This window comes from Ceratotherium simum, chromosome 13 (assembly GCF_057802395.1).
Source record: "Ceratotherium simum simum isolate JZ-2026a chromosome 13, ASM5780239v1, whole genome shotgun sequence".
NCBI classification, from domain to species: domain Eukaryota; kingdom Metazoa; phylum Chordata; class Mammalia; order Perissodactyla; family Rhinocerotidae; genus Ceratotherium; species Ceratotherium simum.
The window spans coordinates 44,755,618-44,782,275 of record NC_141912.1 but is presented as its reverse complement, the minus strand read 5'-3'; the positions used below and the strand labels follow the sequence as shown (position 1 = coordinate 44,782,275).

The 26,658-nt window shown below is 41.2% G+C and overlaps 1 protein-coding gene across 3 annotated transcripts in view; it reads right to left on the bottom strand.

Moving 5' to 3' along the window:
- CDC5L (cell division cycle 5 like) overlaps nucleotides 1-19,114 on the bottom strand; it is a 41,230-nt gene extending 22,116 nt beyond the window's left edge. For all 3 annotated transcript variants that reach the window (XM_004424065.3, XM_087438670.1, XM_087438671.1), the window contains exons 1-8: nucleotides 18,948-19,114; nucleotides 16,222-16,325; nucleotides 14,655-14,816; nucleotides 13,942-14,069; nucleotides 12,458-12,557; nucleotides 6,320-6,538; nucleotides 4,801-4,945; nucleotides 3,413-3,601 (exon numbers count right to left, since the gene is read on the bottom strand). In XM_004424065.3, the coding sequence (XP_004424122.1) occupies nucleotides 3,413-3,601; nucleotides 4,801-4,945; nucleotides 6,320-6,538; nucleotides 12,458-12,557; nucleotides 13,942-14,069; nucleotides 14,655-14,816; nucleotides 16,222-16,325; nucleotides 18,948-18,992 (1,092 nt within the window). In that variant the 5' untranslated portion in view covers nucleotides 18,993-19,114. The remainder of the gene's footprint in view (nucleotides 1-3,412; nucleotides 3,602-4,800; nucleotides 4,946-6,319; nucleotides 6,539-12,457; nucleotides 12,558-13,941; nucleotides 14,070-14,654; nucleotides 14,817-16,221; nucleotides 16,326-18,947) is intronic.
- Between the last annotated feature and the right edge of the window lie 7,544 nt (nucleotides 19,115-26,658).

Below are 26,658 nucleotides of genomic sequence, written 5' to 3'. Positions count from 1 at the left end.
ATAACCCAACCTTGATACTCCTTCCATCAAGAGATGGGGTCTATGTCCCCTCCTCTTGAATCTAGGTGGGCTTATAACTTGCCTGTAATTAGCAGAATGCAGCAAGTGACACTGCTCGACTTCCAAGGCAAGGTTAGAAAAAACGCAGCTTCCCACCACACTCACTACAAGACTCACACTGGAACCCTGAGACACCATGGGAGAAGTTCAACTCTTCTGAGGCCACCATGCTGTGAGAAAACCCAAGCCACATGGAGAAGCCACACACAGATTTACTCCACTTTCGCAGGTGAGGACTCAACCCACAGCCAGCAGCAAACACTAAACAAGGAAAGATGAGGACTGCAGCTCCTATCTGTCAAGTCACCTCCAAAGGCTGAGCCTTCCCAGCTGAGGCCCTAGACATCATGGGGCAGAGACAAGCCATTCTTTCAATGTCCTGTCTGAACTCCTGACCCACAGAAACCATCAGCATGATATAACGTTTTAAGCCGCTAAGGTTTGGAGCAAAATGAAGATAACTGGAACAAAGCTTATTCCATTATTCTGCATGTCTTTATTCGTTGAAAGAACTCTGAATTTCACATTATCAAAGTCCTGTATGTATTCTTTTGGCTATCCCAAATACAAAAGCATTTTTCCCCATCTAGGCTCCCAAAAGGCTGGCCAGCTTTATGTCCTCCAGGCAGGAGATTAGAAGCTACTTCTCTGGGGAATCCAACAAACCCAAGAGAAAAGATCTAGCAATACTGACCTCAAGAATTCCCCAATGAGGGGCTGGCCCAGTGGTGCAGTGGTTAAGTTTGGCGCACTCTGCTTCGGCGGCCCAGGCTCACGGGTTCAGATCCCAGGCATGGACCTACACCACTCGTCAAGCCATGCTGTGGCAGCGACCCACATACAAAAATAGAGGAGAACTGGCACAGATGTTAGCTCAGGGCTAATCTTTCTCAAGCAAAAAAAAGAAGAAGATTGGCAACAGATGTTACCTCAGGGCCAACCTTCCTCACCAAAAAAAAAAATAAAATAAAAATGAATTCCCCAACAAAACACCTGGGGCTGGCCCCATGGCCTACTGGTTAAAGTTCTGCACGCTCCACTTTGGTGGCCCAGGTTCACAGGTTAGGATCCTGAGCGCAGACCTACACCACTTGTCAGCCATGCTATGGCCGACAGCCACATACAAAACAGAGGAAGACTGGCACAGATGTTAGCTCAAGGCTAATCTTCCTCAAGCAAAAAAAAAAAAAGATGATGATTAGCAGCAGATGTTAGCTCAGGGCGAATCTTTCTAGGCAGGAAAAAAAAAAATTTCCCAATGAAACACTCCAGCCAGTTCAGCCTACAGGAAAGTCCCAAGTCAAGGAGCACCAGCTATACCCAAGGAGCTTCTAGCCAGTTTTAGTTGCCCCACCCCAAGCCCCTAGATACAGGCAGAAAGCCAAAGATCAAAAGACATTTGAGGAAACATCCAATATGAAAGACAGAGAACAAAACAAACAAGAGAAACTTAAACACTATACAGGAACAAAAAAACCTATAAAAACAAAACAAAACCATCATTAATAGCCTCGGAGAAATAAGAGAAGCTATTCATTAAATGAGATGTTAAAAAATTGAACACATTTAGAAAAGGGCTCTGAGAAATTAAAAATATGATAGTAGAAATTTAAAAACTGAATAAAGATAAAATTCAGAAAATCTCCTAACAATAAATCAAAAAGTCAATTAAGACAGAAAACCAGAGAGGAATAAATAAGAAAATTCAAGGTTCATAAAAACAGATCAATGAAAAGGATGAAATTTTTAAAAATATCAAAATAATTTCCCAGAATTGAAGGCCATGAGTCTCCAGAATGAAGATCCACCAAGTACCTAGCATAGTGGTTGAAAACAAACCCACACCAAGAAACAGGCATGTGAAAAAGAGAAGATTGCACAAGCTTCCACAGAAAGAAAAAACCAGGTTTCCTATTAACATCCTGAATAGCACAGGAGGTCTCAATAGCAACAATGGAAACCAAAAGACATTGGAGCGCTGCCTTCAAAACTGAACAAAAACCATTTCAATTTGGAATTCTATACCCAGCTATACGATTAATCAAATAAGAGAGTAGACAGTAATTTACAGATATGTAAGGTCTTAAAAATTCCATCTCCCATGAACCCCTCCTCAGAAAGCTACTGAAGGATATGCTTCACTAACAAGGGAGTAAACCAAGAAAGAGGAGATCCAAGGGACTTTCCACAGTGACAGTGAAGGGACATCAAGAGAACTTGCTGTAAACAAGATCTAAAGAGCCATCAGTCTAGACTAAAACATTCAGAAGTTCCAGGAAAGACTTCTTCAAAAAGATAAGAATACCTAAAATTTGACCAGATTTCAGGAGATTTACACAGTTAGTACAAAGTCAAGTTGAATTAGTGCTAAGTAATCAGAAAATTTAGCAACTGAATAAAAAAAGTATTAAGTCAAAGAAAAATAAAATACTGTGCAGTAATTATAAGGCACTTTGTGGCTCAGCAATGATTCCAGTTTACACAGTCATAAGGTAAACCATGAATAAGGAGCTAACCAAACAACAATGGAAGTCTGATAACATATAACTATAATGGAAGATGGAGGAATGGAAAGAGTATGTATGCATGACAGAGGCAGAGAGTGTGACAGCACCAAATACTCAAATTCTAGGCAGAATAACACCTAAAACTGAAAAAAACCCAACATGTAACAAGTGTCTTAGCAATAAAGATAAAAGCAAAGAGCCATAATTGAAGCCTCTAGAGAGCAAGTGATGAGGGGCATGACTATTTTTCTTACTAAGACTTACAGGACTATTTAACTCCTGAATCAAGACCTTAAAATTATATTTCTAACTATTAGAGAAGAAGAAATGAGATGTAAGGGTGCTAATGGACTCAACAGTGTTTTGTTAGGTTTGGCGATTCTCTGGCACGCAGACACACTAAGAACACAGACTATATACCCCATGTATTAAGGGGAGGGAGGGAGGCAGTACTGATGACAGTCTATGTCAAGCTAAGTACAGAATCGCAAAGAAGTTTTAAAAATTACTGACTACATGTCTGATTTCTTTCTAGGACTGCTAGGCAACATGAAATTTTTACATGCTGTACTTTACTGACAGGTACTAAAGACTAATGAAGGTAGAAGGCCTAACTTCAAACAAAACTATGAATTAATAAACACAGAAAAGAAACCACTTAATTACTCAATCTGCTGATTTAGCTTCCCTATTACAGAAATCTCTAGGATCTATACATTCAGGACTCAAGTTTCAAACTGTTTACCCTAAAAGAAGCAAAAGCAAACCACTTAATGTTCTCTTTCCTGATACTTCTAAGGACAATAAACAAAGTGAAAGACTCATTCTACTATATGACAGCTTACCTGCAGAATTCTGTCCTGGGAAGCTGGCGTTCGTGGCGTTCTAAGGGCAATGCTGTTGTTGGTGACATTGTACTCAGACAAAAGAGTACTGGAAGCAGAGTTTGTTATGCCAGATTCCTCAGCAGTCTGACGTGCAATTTCACTTGCTTGGCCTACTTTTACAACTTCCTGAAGTTCTGCATCTGAAATCTAAAATGACACAATTATCACAGTAAGCAATATTTTAACCAGAGAACAACACAGCTTAAAACTTCCATATTCCAGAAAGACTAATTGCTGAAGCTGTGTGATGAGTACAGAGGGGTTCATTGTACTACTCTCTTTACTTTTTGTAGGTTTGAAAATTTCAGTAATAAATTTCTTAAAAGTCTTCCCTATATAATGTGGGGGGAAAAAATTCCAGATATAATATAGTATCAAGCTGCAAAGTCTTATATTATATCTACATACTGAAATTCTTTCAAACCAACCAACATATTAATATACCAAGAACATAAAATAATAGTTTGTACAAAACTACTTATCAACAGGGGAGAATGATTGAAAACCAATTAAAACATCATATACACAGAGAAGAGTCCACTAAGCCACAAGAGCCCTAAGAAAATCAAAAGGTGTTATTCTTAATTTTACCAAAATAAATATCCTAAGGAGTACTAAGAAAAAAAATTACAGGCAAAATCTCAATTTAAGAAATATCACTACTAGGAGTGGCAGCATCTGACACAATTATTTTGTTTGTGACCAAGAATCTTGTGTTGATGTAGCCAGTGCACTCACTGGGGAAAGAAGCTCCTCTCACCTCCTAAGTCCATCCCTCCATTAAACTGTCCAATTCTACAGAGTGTACTACTCAAAACAAAGCAAGAGTTTATTGAAAATTCCATGTTTCTGACCAACTATAATTAAGTCAAAGGAACAGAGCCTGTGATAAGCTGAATGAGGGAATGTTTCTCTCTCTCTTCTCTGCAACTCCCACACTGATTTTCACAGCTGTTGTCTCAAAGAGAAGTATGCCACAACAAAGCATTCCCTAAAAGAAAGCAGTCTCAAGTCCACACACCAAACTGACACCTTTTTCCTGGTCAGCTACAAATAAGAGGCCTGGAGCCCTAACCTGCTGACAAATTGCTAAGAGCTGACAACTACTTACTACACCATCAATGAGCAGTTTAAGGCCTGATATAATAATTTATACAGAGAAGCTGTTCCTTATTTATCATCTATAACACATGACTTATTTTTATGTGGCTCATCTATTACACCGCTAATTTCTTAAGGGCACCCAGCACCTAGCAAAAGCCTGGCACACACGCCTGCAAATATTTGCTGAATAAATGATAAGGATATGAGTTCACACAACGTAAAAATTGCTTTTATCAGATTACCTGAGGGGCAGGAAGTACTAGTTTGCTTCTCTTTTTAGTAAATTCAGAAACACCACTAGTTTGAAGAATAGCTGAGGGTAAATCAGATTCTTTTTTTCTTTTCAAATGCTGCTTGTCTTTTTTTCTATCTCTTCCTTCTTTTTCACTGTCATGGATCAGGTTGAGAAGAGATTTTTAAGTTACATATAGACAATAACATTGAAAGCCATAAAAATACTCATACACTTGAACAAAATAATCCCATTTCTAAGAAAATTACTAACAAAAAGACAACAACTATACACATTAAGCCATTATCTACCCACTATATTCAAGAGGAATGCAGACTTAGAATAGCAATAGAATTATTAGGAAAATCGGATATACTAAGTAATTTAAGTACTAAGTATTAAAACTATGTAACTATAAAGGCTATGATGATAAGCAAAATGTTACATATAATGTCAAATAAAAACATAAAACTATTCCTATATCATGATTATAGTCACATAAAAATATGTATGCACATAGGAAAATGAGGAAGACAAGTATACAAAAAGGAAAACAATTATATGAAGGGGAGAGAATTAAAACATCGTGAATTTTTAAATTCCCTTGAAAACTGTTTTAATTCACAAATTTTTTTAAAAGGATAGTTAACTTCTAACAAATAACACTAAAAAGTTGTTAAGAAGTCTAAAGCCAGGCTCAAAGCTGTCTTTTAAAGCTCCGGGAAGGCCTCCTTCCCCTCCGCATGTCATCCCCTTCCCCCACCTAGTCTACTCCTTCCGGGTGATTTGTTTTCCTCTTCAGTCTCTTTATTTGTACAGGCTACCTAAAGCAAAGTCCTAATTTGTGAAATACATACAATGGAGTGCATCCAAGAAAATCGTGTTCACAGTGGCTGACATCTGCTGTTGAGTAACAATTCATGTCAATAGAAATGGAAGGTCAATCAGGGAGTAGAAAACTAAAAATCTGACAATCATAAAAGGTTTCCCCATAATATTCCAATGTAAAAATTAAAGAAAGTCTAAAAATCCCTAAAAATAGGCAAAATCCTCTGCACCCTAAAATAAACATTTTATGAATATACTTACTTATCCCCATTAAGTAAAAAAGATTTAAGAATGCATCGGTAATTTTTTCTTTGAATTTCATTTTAAGAAAAACCATATAAAATTTTCACTAGAAAAGACTAAAAAAATGAGACCAGATTTTCACAAATTCCTTCAGGCCATTAGTAAAACAACTAACCTGTTTACAAATGTACATAAATGTTGAGATTGTGACCCAGTGAGCAGAGAGTTCACTAAGGGCCAAGTGCTGAGATCTCAAGAGTCGCAAATAGCATTCTGCACTAAAAACATGACAGCCAGGTCCCTGGTTTTCTCAGGAAGGTGAATCCATTAAATAAATAAAAGCATTATGTAGGCCACATTGTGCCTAACACAAATCTGGCTCTGACAAGGATAATACTTGGCCCTCCATAAAATTCCTACTATACTTGCCCATTTTCAAAATCAGAAAGACAACTTACGATCTTAGCTCTCCATCAAGATCCTGTTGTCTTAATTTTCTGAAATCTGCATCAAGAGCCTGGTAGTTTTCCTCAGAAGTATCATAGAAACCAAGAGCAGGCTTTTTTTCAAATGGGATTTCAGCATTATAATCAACTCCTCTCTTCTTTTTTCTTTTCTTCTGAATTTCTATGCCAGCTGCTCGCAGTTCTCTTCTCTTTTGCAGGGCAGCAAGACGCCTGCAGGAAAAGAATGCAGGATCATCTTGAAAATCATACACCATGGGGAAGGGATGGATCATCCAATTGAGTTAAGAAAACTATCTGGTTATTTGGCAAAGAAATATTTACTTAAATCCTCACCTCATACCATTCACTAAAATATATTCCAGTTTTGATTCAAAGGTACATACACACTAACACAAAAAGAAAAACCAGAAGGAACTGTAAGTAAATATGTATCTTATCTCTGGAAGAGAATGTACCCACTTATTACAAACTAAAGGCAAAAGATCAGCAGCTTTGAATTTCAAATTTTATATCTCTGTAGCACTATTTTTTTAAAAATCATAAAACAAAATTAAAAGGCAAGTAATAGGAAAAAATAATTGAAATTAATATTCGGAATGGTGAGATATCTACGCAAGTTTCTAAAAAATGCATCCCAAGGAAAAAAAAGAAGAAAAGGAAATAGACAGTCCACTAAGGAAAAAAATGCAAAAAGCTAAAATGACAAAAGGTAGACTTAATAATTAAAGAGTCACACATCTGTAGAAGTGGAGGTGTAGTGATGTACACCTTAAATTTTTACAATGTTGTAAACCAATGTTACTGCAATAAACAAAAAATAAAAAATAAATAAATAAATAAATCAAGTACCATTTCTGCATATCTGATTAAGTGTTCAGTTTTTTGTTTCAATGGCAAGGGTGCAAAAGTGGACAGTCTCCCACAACAGTAATGAGAAAGTAAACTGCTACAGCCTTCCCCAAAGAGAATTTGGAAATACACATTAAAACCCTAAAGGACCGGCCCCGTGGCTTGGCGGTTGGGTGCACGCGCTCTGCTGCTGGCAGCCCGGGGTTCGGATCCCGGGCGCGCACCGAGGCACCACTTCTCCGGCCATGCTGAGGCCGTGTCCCACATGCAGCAACTAGAAGGATGTGCATCTATGACATACAACTATCTACTGGGGCTTTGGGGGAAATAAAAATAAATAAATAAAAATTATAAAACCCTAAAGTTTTTCAGTTTTTACCTAATAATTTCACTCCTCAGCCCTTAACCTGAGGAAATAAATAAGAACATGAACAAGGCCTTGGCTACGAGACTGTTCACGGAGCACTGTTCCGAAGAGTGGATAACTGCACACAATCTAACCGTCCAACAATAAGAAATTAGTTAAGAGAATTTATAACACAGCTATAAGATAGGATACTATACAGTCATCTACATAATCTTTAAAAAACCTGTTGATAAATAAATGGCAAGCAACAGGATATATTGGAGCATATGAGGAAGCCATTTGGTATAAAACTAATTCAGCCTGACCTTGTTTTTCTAAAAGGGCCTGTGGCCTTTGAACATACATTGTTTATCTTCTTAAGCAACTAACATGTCCCAAAGACAAGAACAAATGCCCTTAAAGTAAGGATGCAACTTCCCCCACAATGGCATTTCCTTAAGGATAAGCATTTCTCCCTAAGCTAGGATTTGATTGCTGCACTCATCCTGTGACCACCAACTTGAGACAACAGACTTGCTACCTGCTGTGCCCATTGAGACAGCAGACCTGATACCTGCCGTGTCCATCAATCGCTATGCCAACAGGGCAATCTCATGACCACTGTAAAAGGGACTTTGCAGTCATACGTGATACATGCTCTTTGACGGTATATAACCACTCTGTACAGCCCCACTGCTTTGGAGTGCTCCATTCCTTTGTGAAAGGACTCTCCCAGGCTATATGGTCCTCAAATTTGGCTCATAATAAACTCACCCCAATTTTGATTTACAGATTGTTATGGATTATTTGCGTCGACACTGTAAATCTACTCTGACGTGGAAAAATACCCAAGACACACTGCTGTGTATAAAATGTTACAAAGTTTACACGCTATGGAGCAACAGGCAAAAATTACATGCATATCTATCAGTGAATATATAGAGGGGTAGATGTGAAGGACACCCATCAAAATATGAACAGTGATAATTACTGGAGGTTGGAATTTCACTTAATTTTACTTTTTTCTTTGTACTTTCCCATGATGCTATAATTTTAACGATGAGAAAAGTTATTCACAGTACGAAAGGAGGGAAAATCAAGTTACAAAACAGTATAAAGGAACAACTTCCAGCATGAGGCTCTGCAGACCCACTCTGCAGTGAAACTCCTGAAAATTAGTAAAAAATATATATTTACATTAAGTCTCTAGAAAGGACCCTAAGAAGATACAGCAAACAAAGAAACATTTATTCAAGAAAATCTACTAAAATTCGGTAAGAAAAGTGAGAGTCTGATATTTAAATCAAGACCCATTCCCTCGCTCTCTTCCCCCTCCCAGCTCAGGGAAGCAAAACTCCACTCCACACTGGTGCAGCCAAAACACAGGGCTCTCTCTCCTCTCCAGCTCCCAGTAGGAGGGCTTTTATTCCAGAAGAGGCAGGATGTCAGCATTTCTCATCCTGCCTCCAGATACCTGCTGCACAGGCTAAGAGTGGCCGAGAAGTAGGGGCTTTCTTCTTCTGCCCAGACAGAGGCTCTACTTTCAGCACAGTGCTGCTGAGAATACCGGAGGCCCAAAAGCCTTTGCCCCAGCTTGTGGGATGAGGGTTCCACATTGGGTGAGGCAAGCCAAGGAGACCTCGGGCAGCTGCCCACACCACCACCTCTCCAACCAAGCAATCAGCTCCTAAAGTAGGCGTGTCACTCAGAGACAAGCACATCAGACTAGGGGTAGAACAGAGAACTCCAAATCTCTCCCCAAAGAAACTGCCTTCATTTGCAACAGAGTACAGAGACGTTCAAGCCTAAGGGCACTCTCAAAACAACGAAGTTGTGGTGAAAGGAAAATGGGAAGAAACCGATAGATTCATTGGAGATATAGGTTAAACTTCTGCCAGAGAGAAACAAAGAAAGAGCAAAGCGAGAGGAGCCCTCCTGGGGTCAGAACAAATATCAAACACTGACCTCAGAAACTACCCCTTCAAAGGAGCCCAAATTTGACTGGATCAGTTTGTGGAGCAATTTATGCCCCAAGACACTGTTGAAAACAATACAGCAATCAGCTGCCAACTAGTAGACTTTAACAGATGAGTGTAGCCAGGGGCAAAGATGGTCAAAGAAAGTCCTGTCAAAACCACATCATCCCAGGGTGACTGTGGGCATACCCAAGACTGTGCCCTCAGGAGAACATCAGAGGTTTCACATTTCTCGGGGGAGGAAAGGGGAGAACAGACTTCACTAATAATCCAGCCAGTCACTAAACAAGCAAATAACAATAACAAGGAGGGGGTGGGGGGAACATAGCACCCAGAATTGCTACAATATATCATCTCAAGTGTCCAGTTCCCAACAAAAAAATTTAGGACATGCAAAGAAACAAGACAGCATGACCCATATACCAGAAAAAAACAGAAACTGCCTGTGAGCAAGCAGAAGTCAGATTTAACAGAGTTCCAAGGAGCCATTATAAATATGTTCAAAGAACAAAAGGAAATCATGATGAAAATGTGCATCAAATAGAGAAAATCAATAAAGAGACAGAAATGATTGGAAAGAAATGAAATAGAAATTCTGGAGTCGAAAAGTATAAAGCTGAAATAAAACTTCACTCTAGGGGCCCAACAGTCGATTCGAACTAACAGAAGAATCAGCAAACTTGAGGACAGATGGATAAAGATTATGCAATCCAAAGAAAAGAGAAAAAAGAATGAAGAAATATGAAAAGAGCCTTGCAGAATGCGGAACACCATTAAGTGACCATATGCACAATAGGAATACCAAAATGCACAACAGGAATACCAAAAGGAAAGGAGAAAGAGGAGAATAAAATATTAGAAAAATAATGGCTGAAAATTTCCCAAATTTATTGAAAACGATTAACCTACACATCCAGGAAGCTCAACGAACTGCAAGATAAACATAAAGAAATTCACAAACAGAAATACCATATTAAAGATGCTGAAAGCCAAAGACAAGGAGAAAATCTTGAAAGCAGCAAGAGAAAAATGATTCATCACTTACAAGGGCACCCCAATAAGATTAACGAATAACTTTTCATCAAAACAGTAGACAGTATGATCCGATCTCACACAAATGTTACTGCATGTGTACACACACAAAAACGTACATCTACGTTAAGAGAGAGAAAGGCTTGGAAAGACATTTCAAAAGTAAAGTAATTTCATTCTTTAAATAATGGAAATAATGACTTTAAGTGACATTAGAAAACCTTTACAATATAATACTAAGTGACTATAACCAAGCTATACATAGCATTATATCAACGATGCCAGAAAAAGAAAACAGTACAACACTGAAGGAGAAGTGTATTACTTTTATAATCAGTAAAAAGCTTTGTTATAGGGGCCAGCCCAGTGGCACAGTAGTTAAGTTCCAGCACTCCGCTTCGGCAGCCCAGGATTCGTGGTTTCAGATACCGGGCGCGACCTGCACACCGCTTAACAAGCCATGCTGTGGTAGGTGTCCCACATATAAAGTAGAGGAAGATGGGCACAGATATTAGCCCAGGGCCAATCTCCCTCAGCAAAAAGAGCAGGATTGGCAATGGATGTTAGCTCAGGGCTAATCTTTCTCACAAAAAAAAAAAAAAAAGCTTTGTTATAAAACAGATCTGTAATTTAGCATTCGATGTAAACAGCCCTGCACCGCATTTTGCATACAGACCAATCTAGTCTACTACAAGACAAATGTATGACACAAATTAAAAAGATGTGTAGATTCTACAAGAAAATCTACAACAAAGTGTAGGGTAAATTTAAATCTGCAAAAATTTATTTAAAGCAAGCAATACCAGCCACACTTGCAGATTTTTCATATACGCACTTGCCATATCCCTGGCCCAACCCACACGGTTAAAAAGCTCAAAAAATTTGGTCCCCAAACAACCATGGACAAAAATAGAGAAGTGAATTTTTTTCAACTTACTCACATTACTTAACCCTAATTAGTGTACAGAATAGAAAGGTGACTGAGACTGGGCAGAAAATTTAGTACCTCCTTTTGGTTTCTGTTTACTGTCCCAAGCCAGTCATACTCCCATCCTAAGTGACTATTCTGGGCTCGTGATTGGCCAGCTATGCCAAGCATCCTCAGGCATGAAAGACTCTTCCATCCCAGGATCTGGCACTCCAAAGCAATTACTGGGGAGACCATCAACACAATGCTAGTCATCAGGTCAGGAAGCACTTCCCAACTTGGAGACCAAACAAGGCAGCTGTGTAGGCTAGAGAGGTTATTCCAAAATGCCTGAATTCCAAAAGCTAATAAGCTCTTATACAGTTCAGCTTTTCTCTTTATCCACTTCATCTTAGTTTCTGGGCCATCAGGAAAAATGTCAATCATGAATCCAACCAAAAGGAAAAAGGAAGAGGAAAGTGAAGGAAACCTTGAGTAGAGGGCAGTACTGAATTCTACTCACTTTTGAAATGAAAATTTCTATGAGAGCCTAAAATTTGGTTCAAGGCTCATTAACTCCCTCTATGTTCAGCTGAGTTTCCTGTTTCACAGCCCGTGCCTGCCCAACACTAATCAAGGAGAGTAACTAACCGGCAGTCATGCAAAAGTCACAGAGCCTTGCGTGTCCTCTAGGCATCTGACTCCCAGATGGCTACAACAAATGAAGCTCTCCTATGCTAACAGAACAAATCCAACACACCAGGTGAACCATCTGGGTATTACTTCTGCCACGTCTTACAAAATTTTTTTAAATATGTATTTTTTTTCTATAACCATTCTGAAATGGTTAGGGGAAAAAAATATATGACTTTTCCAAAGTAATAAAGAAACCAAAGAATATTAGCAAAATTGGAATTGGGCAATTCTTACTTACCCAACAGGGTTGGTAAATCATGCAGTTTTATCAGACATGAGGATGCAGAGACTAACTGTTCAACTATGGATGGAAACAACCATACCTTGCTTCTTCCAGCTGTTTCTCTCTTGCTTTCCTCTTGGCTTTCTTTCCCTGAGTATTAGCCAGCCGGGCTCTAGCTTCAGAAAGCATCTCAAGTTCATCTGCAAAAATAAAGAAAAGAAAAACTAAGCTCTTCTCCAACAGAAGCAAAGTATGTGAGACATACTCTAGTGGTTAAGATGAGAAAAACCATACATATAATCATTATATGGTGTAGCCTAATGGAAATAGCTTGGGTTTTTGAAGTCAGAGAAACCTAAGTTAAAAGCCAGGTCCACCACTTGCTAATTATGTAACCTCATATAACTTATTTACCCTCCCTGAGCCTGTTTCATCATCTATAAAATGGGAATAACAATTCCTACTTTACAGGGATGTTGAGAAGAGCTAAGTAAAATTAAATAGGTAAAGCATCTAGCAAGTATTCATTATAAACAGTGGCTAAAACTATCATATCCTTCATTATCATCAACTAACTGGCACAGAGAAATTGTGAAACATTATAAAAACTATTATTATAAGGGAATTGATAATCTTCATTAAATACACCTTTTTTTCCTCAAAACTATTTCTCTCCCTCCAATATATTTTCCATGGCTCCCCAAAGTAGAATAAATTTCATTACTGATGCCTATTCCTATACAAGGCTGTCCAATGGAATCACAAGGGCACTTTTAAAAAAACTCAGATTCCAGGATTACCTCCCCACTCCCCGACTTACTGACTCGGATCTCCTGGGGAGGCCTTCGTACCTGTATTTTTAAAAGTTTGCCATGTGACAATGATGCAGACAGCCTAGCCACAGCCTGCCTTTGAGAACCACTACCTTCACACTTTTAAATTTCAAAAACTCAACAAACATTCACTGAATGCTTCACAACAATCCTGTAAGGTAAGACAGACATTATTGTTCTCCATCTGGCAGGAAAGAGAATCAAAGCTCAGAGAGATTGATATGACTTGCCTAAGGTCAAATCGCTAGTAAATGGCAGATATGGGTCTAAAATCCAGTTCCTCTGATTCCTGATTCAATGTCTCAAGGAAGCATCATAAGTCTCCAACACAGTAATGCAGTGTTGCCTCTTCACAAAGATTACATTACCTGCCTAAAGTCAAAGTAGTAGTTAATAGGAGGACTGGAGCCCAAAATCCTGACTTGTTGCCTCTCTCTGCAGAATGGGAATGAGAACACAGAATCCTCAAGGGCTTACCTCTAGCCTCCAGGAAATCTTTCCAGTAGTTTTACACTGCTTAATTTAATCAATCAATTGAAAAATGAGAAGACAAAAGGACATTGTCCAAAAAGAGGCATTTCTCTATAATAGAAGACTGGACACATTTAGAAAGAGACTTAGAATAACAACTGCAGATAGAATTGGGATTCTAAAAAGTCAGAGGAGTTTAGAAAGGAAATAAAGGAGTTCAAAGAGGCCTAAGGAGTCTCTGGTTACCAAAGAAACGAATTTCTCACAAGCATACACTTACCCTCGTCCATATCAATTGGATCAGGCCGTGCTGGTTTTGTTTCTGGATTTGGATCTATTTCTCCAGGTTTAAGTTTTCGTGGATCATCTGTTGTTTCCTCTTCATTGTCTCTTTGGGCAGCTTTATCCCTAGAGAAGAGTCCAGAGGCGTTAGTCTTAGAAAGACAACATTTAGTCCTAGAAATAGCAGGTTTCCTAGTGCTGGCACTCTTTTCTTTCAAAGCCCAATAGATAGGCATTAACAAAATAATGCATTTCTACTACTGCTTCACCTGAAAGAGATGGTATTAAAATTCCCTCTAATTTTAGTGAGTGTGTCTATTCACCATGAAATAGGATCCAAGCAGCTCCTTAAGCACAAATGCAGTTACAGCCAAATAAACTTTCAGTGAAGAACCAAGATGTTCCAATGGTCAACTCTCAGCAGTATGATTATGAGTGACTTTTATTTGCCTTTTTACTATTTTTTCTCAGATCTTCTATGATGAACATGTATAATTTGTATAATATTTTTAAATTATTCTTTTAAAAAGCATATAACAGATGACATAACTTTGATCAACCACATGAAATCAGGAGTACATACTCCAATAGCTTTAGCTCTTTTGGCTTTACTCAGATCTGTAACTAAATGTTTAAAGACAGAACATGTTTATTTAGCCTCATTCAGAAGATATACACACATTTTAATACCGCTTTTGAAGATTCACTTACAGAAGAAATTCATAGTGTTCCAAGCACTGGGCAGCTGTTCTTCCAATGATTGGAGCAATAGTCCTCCACTGAGTTGGCATCAACTTGGCCAAGTGCAAGAGTTTTTCCTCTTCTTCTCTGGACCATTCTGTTTTCTTAATGCTTGGATCCAGCCACTCATACCTATTAAAAAGACACCACTTTAGACATTAATCAGTCACCTAGTATGAATATCCTATTTACACACTAGATACACTGACTTCCAGTGTCTAAAAAACACAAGCTAACTCTCATCCTTCAATTACAAAAGCTGTTATTTTTTTACAACAGAATATTCACTCTTTGGTTAAACTTACCCCATTCAACATTCCCCATCTCACCAAATGCTAATGTATTTTAATTATGCAAGGTTAACAATGCTTAAAAAAGATAACTTGACTGAAACATGATCATATGCCTTCCTTCTCAACTATCAATTGTTTTCATTTACTTTACACTGTGTTAGAGGTTTTGAAATTATTAGTAAATAAGACAATATCACCTCATATTTTTATAGTGTTTCTGGTTTTCATAGCACTTTCTCACACCACCTTTGGCTTACTTCTTTAAGCATTTGACTTACACTCACTAAATGCTTTTCAGTATCATATGCTTTTGTTTGGTGTGTTTTTAAATTTAAGTAAAACTACTATGTCATCCTCTGTCTTTTCTAATGCCCCACCCAACCCATCTTTTCCAACCAGTCTAATTAGGTGGATGAGAGGCTGGCAAACAAGATTTAAGCCTTCCTTAACACAGGGGCAGGACCTTAGCTCCACTAAGAAAAGCAGAAATCCGAACCACTTCTTCAGGCTGAGGACCACCTTCCTCTTTGGGGTCCAACCTCTACATTCTGATCCTTTCCCCCTACCCAGCTGCCTAGGAAATTAGGTCACTCTTGTACAATCTAAAATATGATTCTAGTACCACATGGGTCAGGGTTAGGGCCAGATCACTCATACCCAAACCACATGTAAACGGCTTAATGTGTCCACTACCTTGTGACTTAAAAGGGGAAACCTCAAGTGTAGTGTTGGGTTATGTCATATCGCGGGGTGGCAAATATAAAAGATTTCAACTGTGTTAATGAGGACACTCAACTATTGTGAACTAGCCTAGAAAATTAACCATTATTTATCATCTATTTCTTTGGGAAAGTAAGTTCTAAGACAACCAACTTACAAACTTTTAGAACACATCCACTTATAAGCTGGGATCCATTTGTACCTAAAAGTATATTTATTTTATGCTTCACAAAGCACTCTCAAACACATTAACTCATTTGAGCCTCATATCTCCATCAGTTAGGGCCAAGTACTATTATCCCTAACGAGGAGAAAACAGGGGCACGATACAGGGTGATCCTAAGATGCATAAGATCACAGAGGAAGCAAGTGACAGCTAAGTCTTAAACCTAAATTCCCATCTCCCACTCCATACTTTCTGTTATATCACAATGCCTGCTTTCTTTGGTAAGGTTCAAAGAACTGACATTTTGTTCATCATAATGAAGGTCATTTACTGTTTTCCACTCATTAACTGTACATACCATCTGGCTTTGCACTGCTTTGCTGATTTTCTATGCAGCAATGAGGCAATCCTAGACCACTGGTTTTTCCCATATTTCATTACCGCTGCTTTCAGAATTTCATCCTAAAAAATTATCAAAGAAAAACAGTATATTCAATCACAAAACTCCAAGCAAGAAAAGACAAAATTTAAATTAACTCTAACAGGGTTGCTAGGGAGAAAGAGAGAGAAACACACACACACTCACACACACACCCCGCCTAGGTTTAAACAGAAAGTACAAAAACCTCATTCTAGCAAGCCAGAATCAGCCAAATGCAAGAAATTAGGAGGAAATCCCTTAGGATATCCTACCCTCCCTTACACACAACACTCCCCCAATAAATTGGGAGTGGGTACAGCCCAATCTGAGAGACCCTATTTGATAGAGATTAACAAAAAGTATTCTCCAATGTGTAGCTGTCATTCTCTTCAAAAGGGTACAGCTCATTCACTTATTCATTCATTCAGAAAACATTTCCTGAACACCTACCTTGTACCGGATCTTGGGTACTTGGGGAAAAAGAATCGAATAGGCCACATCCAGCCCTCAAGAAGCAAGTCAAGACCCTGGTGAATCCACTCTCCAATCCAGGCTTCCTGTCTCCAGTTTACAAATGGCATTTTCTCTCCAGTCCCATAACTCTTACTCTGACCCAAAAATCCACATCTCAGATCTAACCTAAGAATTAAGTCAGTTCTTACCTCACGGGTCAGTTATGCCTCCAGCCTCCCCCAGTCTCTAGATACTATTTCACCAGGGCACCCACTCCAATATAGAATTCACCATTTCCAGGGAAGCCCAGCAAGCTAAGCCACACACACCAGGGATAACAGTGCCAGAGATGAATCCACTTGGGGCATTTTACTTTTAGGCGTTTTTCCACATTAAACTCGAGCTACATGGCTCATACATACATGGGCCACTCCACCTCCACCCCCATCATCAGAGATTTAAAAAGACTACAGGGCTTTGGCCACTGCATAGGAATCCTGCTGTTACTTGTTTTTGTACATCTGTCTCTCTCCCAGAAGGCATCTCTTCTCCAATTTAAGCAGCCTGTTTCCTGCTCTGCAAGCTCTGAGGCAAGGCTGTCACAGAGTTTATTTGTAACTCTGTTGCAGTACTGCTATACTCAAACACATCTTCAACTAGGTATACATACCAGTTATCTATCCTACTAGATTCATTCCACAAACATCTGCCAAGCAACCTACTTCATATTAGTTACTGATCTAGGTTCTAGGGATAACAATTACAATGCTGTCTGCTGGGAGAAAGAAATAGCAACTAGCACTTACTGAAAGACTACTACACAGCAGACTCTGTTCTAAATGTTCCAAATGTACTGACTCACTTAATCCTCAAGAGAGTAAGTAGTATTATCATCCCTATTAGAAAAATGAGAAAACTGAGGCTGTGAGAGGTTATCAGAAACTTACCAGCAGGCCGGCCCCGTGGCTTAGCGGTTAAGTGCGCGCGCTCTGCTACTGGCGGCCCGGGGTTCAGATCCCAGGCGCGCACCAAGGCACCGCTTCTCGGGCCATGCTGAGGCCGCGTCCCACATACAGCAACTACAAGGATGTGCAACTATGACATACAACTATCTACTGGGGCTTTGGGGGCGGGGGGAAAGGAGGAGGATTGGCAATAGATGTTAGCTCAGAGCCGGTCTTCCTCAGCAAAAAGAGGAGGATTAGCATGGATGTTAGCTCAGGGCTGATCTTCCTCACAAAAAAAATAAATAAATAAATAAAGTAAAAAAAAAAAAAAGAAACTTACCAGCATCACACAGAAGAATGTGATTCTTGCAAAAGGACAAAGCAAAATACAACTAGATGAAAGAGGTGCCATGGACCCCTGAGGGTGCAGTTAATTTTTACAGGGTGAATGGGCAAAAATTCGAAGAAGAGTTTCCGAATTGGGTTTTGAAGGATGGTCAGAAAGACGCCAAGGGGGAAGAGGCAGGAAAAGATATGATGTGCTCCAGAAACCGACAAATACAGCGCACTCTGAACACAAATGGCATTAAAATCTTATTTCTATTTTACTCCCTCTCTTCTGCCCTTTGGCTCACCACTGGCATTATCCGCTACATTTCTGGAAGCAAAGAGACTACTGTAGGCAGTCTGTCCTATCTGGCTTCTATCCAGGCTGAGGCGGAAAGACAAGAAGCGACAGGATCTGTCGGGAGGAGAGACAAGCTATGCCTTGATAACAGATAACCGGAGATGCGGGCAGAAATGGGCTCTTTGAACCTGGCACTCCAGCTGCTTCCCCTCTACAAGCAAGTCAATGAAGCAACAAACTTGTGGCCACAGCACTTGTTTATTTTTTAGTGTCAGAGAGAGACACGGTGCCCGGGCTGAGGGACGGGGGTGTCCCAGAAAACCAACTCTCGCGGATGTCCTATCTCCCCCTCCACACTGTGAGTTCCTCCAGGGCGGGGGGCGCGTCCTCACTTAACAAATGTTCACGACGGGCCTAACAAGTGCTTGGCAGGTGGTTAAACCACGGTCCGCCCCCAGACGTGCTCAGGTAACAACGGGCCTGGCACCACATAACGGCCCCGAGGGTACTCCCCGCTCTGCCCCCGCGGCAAACCCCGCTGGGCACATCCTCCACGCCTCCCCGACCTCCGCGCGCCTGCGCACAAGCTGCCAGAGGGGGCGGAGGGCAGCGGACGGCGGGAAAAGGGGACTTACCTCGGTATTCCTCCACACGCCTCCCTTGATCATAATTCGAGGCATCTTGGTGGCGGGGTGTCTCGGCAAGCGGCCGAGAGGACCTTCAGAAAAGTAGTAATGGCGCTGCGAACGCGGAACCCACAGCCACCACTTCCTCCAAGCGCGACCTTCTGCTTTGAAGAGATCTGCGCAGGCGCAAGGGGGTGGAGGGAAGCAGAGTAGCAAGTCTCGCGAGAACTCGGGTGGCTGAAAGGCAGTAAGTACCTTGTTAAAGCCCTAGTCTAGGAAGATTGACTGAAAACCATGAAACTACCCTGACGAAAGTGTCCTACGCCGCGCGTATATCCAAGACAGTTTGGAGGAAACCACGGCTCTCGCGAGATATCGGCGGTGGCTCTTGGCAGGGAATATAGTGGTGGGGTTGGTCGTGACGTCACCTAGTGGCAGAGAGTGGATACATCACGCGTGTGTAGTATCAGGCCAATTGGTCAAGAGTTTTGTTAATTTATTAACTTAGCACTATATTAGGCATTTAACTAATAGGAATTTATTCATAGAATACTCAGGAAAAGGCAATAGCTTAAGCCTAAACTTCCTATCCTGTAAAATAGATAATCAGTAGTACCATCCTCATAGGTTGTCCTAAGGATTAAATGCGATCACAAACCTAGCACAGTATCTGATACATAACAACTGCTCAAAAAAGTGGCAGCCGTTATTACAAGAAGGGCAACGCCGGGCCAGCCCGGTGGTGCAGCGGTTGAGTTCTGGAGTTCCGCTTCAGCAGTCCAGGGTTCGCTGGTTCGGATCCCGGGCGCGGACATACTCACCACTCACCAAGCCGTGCTGAGGCAGTGTCCCACATAGAAGAGCTACAACTCTACGACTATGATACACAACTATGTACTGGGGCTTTGGGGAGAAAAAAGAAAAAAGAGGAAGACTGGCAACAAGTGTTAGCGAAGGGCCACTCTTCCTCAAAAAAAAAAAGAAGGGCAACCCCAGGTGATCAGCGGTTGTCCCAGAAACCTGCAGAAATGTCATGTCAGAATGTTTCATTCATCACTATTCAGTCTTTGTGGATTAATAATAAAGAGTTACCGCGCTGGTATTGGGCAAACTCGGGTTGAGTTGAGATCTTGGCTCTCTCATCATCTTGGGTAATAATCTTGCTGAATGTCAGCATCCTCATCTGAAAAGTGGAGTTAACAATACCCACCTCACAAATTTGAAGGGCAAATAACTTAAGGCATACCTAAAACCCAATGAAGTAGGGATTGTGAAGCACCTCCCAATTACTCCGTCTCCTTCACTGTTTAAACACATCTCTTTGGCCCCAGCCCTGGAAGGTATGCAAGTATTTAGTTAATGGACTGGGAAACACCCTGAGTATTTATATAATGTCTTTCTCTTTATAGTTCTTCATTTCTCCATTTGCCTCTTCTGGAAGAGCTACAGAATTTTCTGATTAGATTTTAGTAAAAATTTTTACCTTGAAATGCAAAATTGTATCAATAAAATCACCACTTTGTTGAAAGGAGGCAGTATTGGATTATGAAGAACACACAGACTTAGCCATATAAGATCTCGGTCCACTCCCATCTCTGCTGTCAACTGACTATGCAACTGGTGACAAGCCATTTTCTGTCTCTGGACCTCTGTTTGCAATGCTCCTCTGTAGGATGTGTGACCATTACCCGTCCCACTCCCAACATCCACTCAGTTGCTGTGGTTACAGTCTCTCTCTCTCTCTCCCTCCCTCTTTCCCTCCCTCTCTCTCTCTCTCTCTCTCTCTTTCACACACACACACACACACAGGCTATTTGATTGATCTGATCAAAGCTGAGTCAATTAAGTCTCCTCCCCAGGATTTTGACCCTGGAACCTAGAAGAGGCCAATCTCTCTGCTGGCCAATGAATCGCTACCATGTGACTCCCAGGAGTTGTCTGCCACCAGGTTTTGTACAACGTAAACTAAGAAGGAAGGAAAGTAGGTCCCAGATGCATTAAGAAGAGCAGAGAAGAGAGAACAGAGAGACAGAGGTGGGTCCTGACTGTGCCAGAGTCCCTGGATCCAGTATGTTCCTTAGTTGTAGGTGCATCCCTGTTCTTATGATTAGTTCTCCTTTGGCTTTAGCCAGTTGGAGTTGGGTTTCTATTATTTGTAAGCAAGATTCTTAACAAATCCAGAGTTGGACCACTCCTCTCTCAAGAGCCATTTCAGACCTAACATTCCAAGAGCCCATTGTGATGGCTTCTCCTTCCCATTCAGGACCACCTTTACCCCATATGTCACCTTTGTACCAACTAGAAAAAGGTGCCCCTTCCTCAGGGGACTTTATTGACAACTGCTGGAAAATTGTCACAAAATACCGATGTTTTGAAAACAGGCCACTCTTACTACAAGAAAATTTGATCTACCATGTCTACAATGTGAATTGCACCCCCTAGGGGCATGCGTTTTACAACTTGCCTGTTGGGACAGAGCAGCTCCGTCAAATGTTCCCCAATGCGCCCTTGAACTCGCAGACTCAATATCCCATTTCAAGCTTCAGAAAATGCAACATCATGCCAGTTCTGGGACGTCTAAAACCGGAGCCCCATAGCCACAAACACCAAAGGCTCTCCTCCAGCATGGCCTGGATTGGCCAGCCTACCCCACCATATTACCCCAGCCTCACTAGCCAGGCCTCAGGGCCCCCACAAAGAGGCCATCTCCACCCCAGCGGCTGCCAAGGATCTCTGGCCAGAGCAGCCATAAGGAGCAGCCACCATCAGGCAACCAGACTGTACAGTCACTGTAAACCTTTAGGAAAGTGAGTGGTCATTGCTAAACAGAGGCTTAATGAGAGAGAGGCTCCACTTCTTCCCCACCCACCCAAATATGTTCCTCAGAACACTGGTCGCATGGGACACTCCATTAAAATTAAGTTTTTCATGATTACTTGAATTTGAAAAAATCAGCATGCTCTGTCCACTCTCGTTTACAGAATCGCCAAAATTGAAGCCTAACAAATTGTAAGATGAAGAAATCTATTTCTCCCTGTTGTGGGTTAAACTGTGTCCCCTAAACAGATATGTTCAAGTCCTAATCCCTGGTACCTGTAAATATGACTATTTGGAAACAGAGTCCTTGCAGATGTAATCAAGTTAAGATGAGGTCATACTGAAGTAGGGTGGGCTCTAAATCCAGTGACTCGTGTTCTTATAAGAAGAGGATAAGAGATGTGGACACACAGGGAGAACACTTTACGAAGAAGGAGGCAGAGATTGGAGTGATGCATCTATAAGCCAAGGAATGCCAAGGATTGTTGGCAACACCAGAGGCTAAGAGAGAGAGGCATGGAATATATTCTCCCTTTGAGCCCCCAAGAAGGAACCAACCTTGCTGACACCTTGATTTCAGACTTCTAGCCCCTAGAACCGTGAGAGAATAAATTTCTCTTGTTTTAAGCCACCCAGTCTGTGGTACTTTGTTACGGCAGCCCTAGAAAACTAATACACTCCCTTTTTAATATAGCATTTCCAAACGAATTTGACCCTGGAAACCTTTTTTCTTATAATATCTATAGATATGCAGGAAACACAATTTGGGAAACTCTGGCCCAGGAAAAAGAGGCTGGAGGTCCATCCAGCTTAAAAGGGGGGAACAAGAGATGTCAGGAGAATGCATTGTCCATTTCCCCATCCCTCATCTCTTTTGGAAATAATCTAATTCTAGTTTCCCTGTTGACCAGCTTTTCACCATCAAGAAACTGTACAGAAAAGGGTTAAAATTAGGGTCAAAAGCCTGTGACAACACCTAGGCACGGCTAGGGGCAGGGGTTAGCCACCTCCATAATCTTCATCATCTCCCCAAATAAACAGATGGAATTTAAGTAGAAACACCGTGCTGCTTTGCAAATACAGTTTCAAGACAAGTCCTCTAGCCCCGCCCCATGTACCAGATTGCCACCCCTAAGCTCCTCCCTCCCATTTAGAAATTCCTCAGCTAGTGCTGGGAAAAGCTAATGTCTGGGTGTCAAGTTACTACAAAATGGAATTCCACGCACTGTAAATGCTGGTAATTCATACTGTAATTCTAACCATGGTTAATCATCTAAATGGTCTCTGGTTTCACCCACTGACACTTCCTTGTGGTGGATCCAATTGTAGTTTTTTCTCAGGTACTCATCTTCATGGGTGTTATTTCTGGGGAGTCCCCTGTGCCCTGCGGTGAAGAAGCGTTCCCAAAGAGAATTTGCTTTTTGTCTCGCCCCAGAGGTCCAAGAGTCTTTTTGAGCTCATTTCTCAGTTTGGGATCAATATTCCAATCCGGCAATTTACATCTAGACCCTGCATCCACAAGGCACAGGCTTGGGTTTTACATTCTACAGGAGACTTTTTTCACACTCATATACCAGACCCCAGACTCACATGCCCAACTACATCCTGGACAGTTCAACGTGTGTGTGTCACAGATTCCTCAAATGCAACTTCCCAAAATTGAGCTCCCTCCAGAAACCTATACTTGTCCAGCATTTCTTATTTCAGTGAATAATAGTCCAGGGTTGCTGTGTATGGTTGTGTAAGTAGTTCACTGCACAAGGGACAAATGGGGGCTGAAATCTAGCTTGCACATTGCTCACCAGGCAGTGCATCTACAGGACTGTGGCCCCCAAGAAGGCATCTTTCTCTAGATGTATAAAGACATCACATGGGCTAGACACCACATGTTGCCCTGGCAACAGCACCACCATCCCCCTTGTTGCCACTTTTCCTTCTCCCATACCTTCCCCTGACTCATATCCAAGCCATACCAGAGTCTGGCCACTTTTACCTCCTAGTTAGCCCTCAAATCCATCCCTTTGTGCCACCTCTGCTGTAAGTTGCCAGATTTAGCAAATAAAAATACAGAACTCCCAGTTAAATTTGAATTTCAGATGAACAACAAATAATTTTTAGTATAATTATGCTTCATGCATCCATTCTGTCCTCCCTTTCTAAGAAAACACCGATTTTTACTCCACCCCACACTGCACCCAACCAAAAGAACACATTTCTAGCCAAATGATCATACCCACGCTCAGACCATCACCACTGGAAGCTGCCCCCACACCCTCTCTATATTTGATGGAAGCAGACACATTTCCTCAGAAAACAAGTCATTGAGATATTTGGCTTCTTATTTGATATGAGACTGGTCCCTCATGCATACCAAGAAATGTTTACTTTTCGTGTATGTGTTTCTTACAAAATCCGGGTTTAGGAGCCTCTGTGTTGAGCCTAACTCAAGTCAGTAGTGGCCAACCCATCCCCCGGGGGGGCTCAGGCCATAACCCCTGCTGGAGTTCCCCAGCATTGGAAGGGCACCAGGCATCTCAAGTGGGATCCCACATCCTTTCCCAGAATCCACTGGGAATTTGGCCAGTGGACCCCCCTAAAAGGTGCACCATCCCACATCTGGCACATTCCTCAGTTCCAGGTGGAGGCCTCACTCTCCTGATTTTCCAGCCAGGCAAGAAAAGCCTCTCTCAGTGGCATGATCTTGAGGAGCTCCAACTCTAAAATACTTCACCAAGTCAAATCCTATAAACAAGGCTTTTACCTACCTAGTCTTTGAGGGCCAAATGCCTGAGAGCAAAAGAAAAAACAGTCTAACCAAACTGAATACCTCATGCCAGAAATGCAGACAATTAATGGAATCACACAGAATATTCATAAATCGTTTGTGGAATTGTAAAAGTTTAATACCCTGATACCTTAATATCTTGATAACTTAGAGTGCAGAGACTAGAAACAGTCTTCAAATTGTCTTTATTTAGCTTATTTGCACTTTAGTACCACTAGCTGTATAACATAATTTTCCCTCCAGTCTACAGAGGCCGTTTTTCTTTTTTACTAGGATCTGAAATTAGAATACCTTATGTGTAATGTAAACTTGTCACTCTAATGAATTTACTTGTAAGTGTTGTGTACAGGTTGTTTCTATCACACCTGCAACCTTCAGTTATTGAAAGTCAGAAATGAACACACACAGACAGAGAGAGAGAGAAACACATGTTTTTACTCACCAAAGAACCTAACGAGAGGTGAAGGGGATCTTCATGTCTAACAGGTTCAACCTCTTTGTGCCTACAAAGAAGAAAGGGCTGGAACAGCCATGAAACTCACATATTTTTCCCATTTGGCCTTTGTCTATGTCTTAGTCTCCCCCCAAACACACATGCGCAGGCACACACATGTCCTGCCCAAAGTTGGCGGTGGAACTCTTCACCTGCCACTGTTGGGAGTGCCATGGAATAAGGCCTGGCCACTGAGATGTGTCCACAGAGAACCCCAAATCCAGTGAAAATGGCCCTGATTTCCAGGGGGTGGAATGTCCCTCTGCAACTCCAGAAGTTCAATTATTTAATAGTTTTCTTTTTTAAATCATATCTACTCTGGTTTAGAGCAGCATCTAGGAATTATATAGACCTCTTTGAAATCTAGAGACTGCTACAAGTCTTGAAACTGAATTTTGGCGATTTTTCTTAATACCTTTACTGTGTATGACTCCTTCCCTCCAAAACACCAGAGTACCTTCTGAAAGCAGTTTCCTGTTCCACCCAGATAATCCCGTCTGGAAATTCCTGCAGAACCTTTTTTTTGCATCTATACTGTGTTCTCCATTATCCACCCACACAGGTGGTTGCAGTTGACTTTTTTATATTTTAAGAACTAGAAGCACAAAAAATTATTTTGGGTGGGGGCTGGCCGGTAGCGTAGCAGTTAAGTTCACACGCTCCGCTTCGGCAGCCCGTGGTTTGCAGGTTCCAATCCTGGGCGCAGACGGACGCACCACTTATCAAGCCATGCTCTGGCGGTGTCCCATATAAAGTAAAGGAAGATGGGCATGGATGTTAGCCCAGGGCCAATCTTCCTCAGCAAAAAGAGGAGAATTGGCAATGGATGTTAGCTCAGGGCTAGTCTTCCTCACAAAAAAAAAAAAATCATTTTTTTCAGAAGTTGAAAAAACTCAAGAAAATCTGTTGGCAACCTTTTTTTTTCCTTTTCTAAATTATTTGGTTTATTTTCTTTCCTGGATTTTGCTGGGGATAGGGGTGGGCCTCATGTCCCAGGGGCAAGAGAATTAGCACAGAGGTATGCTAATGTTAACCCAAGCAGTGGTCGGGCACAGTTGCTGGCAGTAGCCACCACATTCTCTGCTAGTTAGTCTAAAGGCCTGTATGAAGAAAGCACGAATGTACTGCGTTCTAACCCACTTCATCGGCTTTGGCTGTGTCTGGAGACAATGTTTTGACAAAAAAACAAATCACGTCTCATGTCTTGGGCACTTTGAGTCTCAGCATGGGTCCCAGTTCTCTCTTTCCACTTTAAGGTTGTGGGAGACCAGATCTGCAGCCCTCATTAGCCAACCAGTGGGGTCTCCTTAGTGGAGAAGGAGATTGGCTGTGAACATGTTGAGAGTCACAGCCTGACTGTATAGGGTTGGCTTTTATTCCCACCTTTTCCTCCAAATGTTTGCGTCTTGCCTGATTCACAAGAGGCCCTAAGACTCTTGATTGGTGCTCACCGAGCTCTCATCCTGCTTGGCTGTGTAGACAGACAACACTGAAACGGGAAATGGAGCTCCAGGGCAATGGCATCAATCACCTGGTGGAGATCCAGCCTTCACGTTTCTCTGACATGTGCCAAGTGAATAGTAGAGAAAATCTCAAAAAGTATTGACAAAATGAGAATAGTTTTA